Genomic DNA, 2,471 nt, shown 5'->3' with positions numbered 1-2,471 from the left:
AGAGAGAGAGAGAGCATGAGCAGGGAGAAGGGCAGAGGGAGAAGGAGAAGCAGACTCCCCACTGAGCAGGGAGCCTGACACAGGGATCCTAGGACTCCAGGATCGTGACTGGAGTCGAAGGCAGATGCTTAATGGACTGAGCCACCCAGGTGCCACCCCTTTGTCACTTTTTATAGAGACTTAATCAGTTCTGTTGATTTTTATTTTAAGAGCTGGCTTTTTGTTTCATATTCTTTATTGTTCTTCTCTTTTCAATTACTTACCTTTCTTTTCCTTTCCAAGTACTGACCCTTTTTTCTCTTCACAGGTTCCAACTCCTTCTCCAAGGCCAAGGATTTTCACACCTCAGTCATCACTAGTGACACCCTTGATACCTTCCCATCCTGGCCCTTATCAAATCTCCCAAACACAGACTATAAGGGACTACAGGGCACCTGATCTCCAGGCAGCCCAGCCTTTGCCCTTGGCGTCTGGTGTAAGGCCTGGTGAGTGAGTGAGTGAGTGAGTCGAGATTTGTCTGGACAGAACACAGAGGAAAACAGTTGGCATGGCCAGAATGGATTTAGGGAGCATTATGTGTACTATGTAGTGAGAGGAGCTTGGAATTTGAAGTCTGAATCCCCAGTACTATCACTTACTGGCTTTGTGTCTAAGGGCAAGAGATTTAGCCACTGTTTCTTTTGAGAAGTGAGAATAGCTATCATATTGGTCACTTCAACCCCACAGGATTGTTTTTAGGGTCAAATGAGGAATAGTTTTTTTTTTTAAGATTTTATTTATTTGTGTGACAGAGAGACAGCCAGGGAGAGAGGGAACACAGCAGGGGGTGGGAGAGGAAGAAGCAGGCTCCCAGCGGAGGAGCCCGATGTGCGACTTGATCCCGGAATGCCGGGATCACGCCCTGAGCTGAAGGCAGACACTTAACGACTGCGCTACCCAGGCGCCCCTCAAATGAGGAATAGTTAAAAGTACTTTGTAAATGGCAGATCTCCATACACATATATTACTCTTTCATTATCATTTTTAGGTTTGTTTGTTTTATTGCTGCCTTATTTTTCACTGATAGCTCCAAGTCTCTCCCAAATTGAAGTTTGGTGGAAAATGACCTGTTTCTGTTCCTTTTCAGCTTTATTTGAGTCACCACTATTAAGAGGGCAAAAAGCCCAAGTTCCTAACCCCATGGGGTTCCCTGGAACATGGCCTCTTTCTGGTGCACCTCCACCCATGGTACCCCCAGACGTCATACAGCCTGCCTCTACCTCCCTGGCTGAGACTACTCGACTGTTCCCTTCGCTTCCTGTGAGACTACCAGGTGTCAGCCCTACAAGCCTTCAGTCCCTAGCCCCTCCTGTCAATTTCTCTGTGACACACCCTCCAGGAGGGCCAGGTGCCGCATGCTCTAGTGCCTTCCCGACTACTGGCCTCTTGACTGCTCACCCAGGTCAGTCTTCTTTCCATGGCTTCCGTCTTCTGGGTCATTGCCTCCTTCTCTTCCCCCCTCCACGACCACCTTAGGAATCTTTCCTCATGCCAGTGAATTGGGGCCATTGGGTTGGAGAATGGCAACTAAGAGTATGGCTGGTCTGCAAAGGGAGGTGTGATCGACGCCAACTAAAATAATTTTACTGGCCTTCAAACTGAAAATTTCCAGTGCTCCTGACTGTGCCCCTAAATACCTCTATCTTTGTGCTATGCAGGACCTCAAGATTCCTTGAAAAACGCCCTAGTGCTCAGGGCAAACCTCCAGAGGAAAAAGGTCCGTTCATCTCTTGCCACCTGCCCCTCATACATTCACTAATGACCCACATTCTAGTTTCTTCCAGAATTCAGCCCATCCCCTTGTCAGGCACACACACTATCCTGTCCCTTTTTCCACTCATTCTCCCCTCAGCCATCTCCTCTTTCCTTTTTGCATGCATGTATCAGTCTCCCCAACTCCTGGTTCCCTACTTGCTACTCTGTCCCCTTGCTCACTCAGAACTTCTGTTGCTCTCTCAAAGCAGGGCTAGGAAGTCTCTCAGCTTCGACTCATATGCCTTTCTTTCTCTGTCTCTAGTTACCAGAGATATTTATGCCCCTAGCACCGATTACTGCTCCAGTTGTGAGCCTCACCCCTGAGCCACGAGGGGTCCTTTCCTCACAGCCTTCTGTCCTTGGTGTGGGCCATGCTCCCCCAGGAGCTCCAGGAGAATTCAGCCTGCAGGTGAGAGGAACAGTGTGTTCCCCTCCTCTTGGAAACTTTCCAACTCTCCTTGGGTATAGAAAAGCAGGGAGCATGGTAGATGGGCCTCATTCCTCAAGGGGGAGGCCAATACTGCACTGGGGAACTGGTGTAGACAGGTAGCAAATGTTCTTACTACAGAGAAGAGGGGGTGCCCCTTTCCCCAACTCTGCTCTAGTGGGAGCAGTGTGACACTGAATCACTGAGGACTAGTCCATAGGGAATCTATGAGAAGGACAGCTTGCCAGTC

General features: G+C 49.0%; 1 protein-coding gene across 1 annotated transcript in view; it reads left to right on the top strand.

Annotated features, from left to right (window-relative positions):
• The window catches only part of SEC31B (SEC31 homolog B, COPII coat complex component), a 35,954-nt gene extending 33,489 nt beyond the window's left edge, over positions 1 to 2,465 (top strand). The window contains exons 20-23 of the mRNA XM_034663617.1: positions 308 to 485; positions 1,127 to 1,441; positions 1,698 to 1,756; positions 2,057 to 2,465. Coding sequence (XP_034519508.1) covers positions 308 to 485; positions 1,127 to 1,441; positions 1,698 to 1,756; positions 2,057 to 2,344 — 840 coding nt within the window. The 3' untranslated portion in view covers positions 2,345 to 2,465. The remainder of the gene's footprint in view (positions 1 to 307; positions 486 to 1,126; positions 1,442 to 1,697; positions 1,757 to 2,056) is intronic.
• The last annotated feature ends 6 nt before the right edge of the window (positions 2,466 to 2,471 follow it).

This window comes from Ailuropoda melanoleuca, chromosome 6 (assembly GCF_002007445.2).
Source record: "Ailuropoda melanoleuca isolate Jingjing chromosome 6, ASM200744v2, whole genome shotgun sequence".
NCBI lineage: Eukaryota > Metazoa > Chordata > Mammalia > Carnivora > Ursidae > Ailuropoda > Ailuropoda melanoleuca.
Note: the sequence above shows the minus strand (reverse complement) of the source record. Positions and strands in the feature narration are given on the sequence as shown.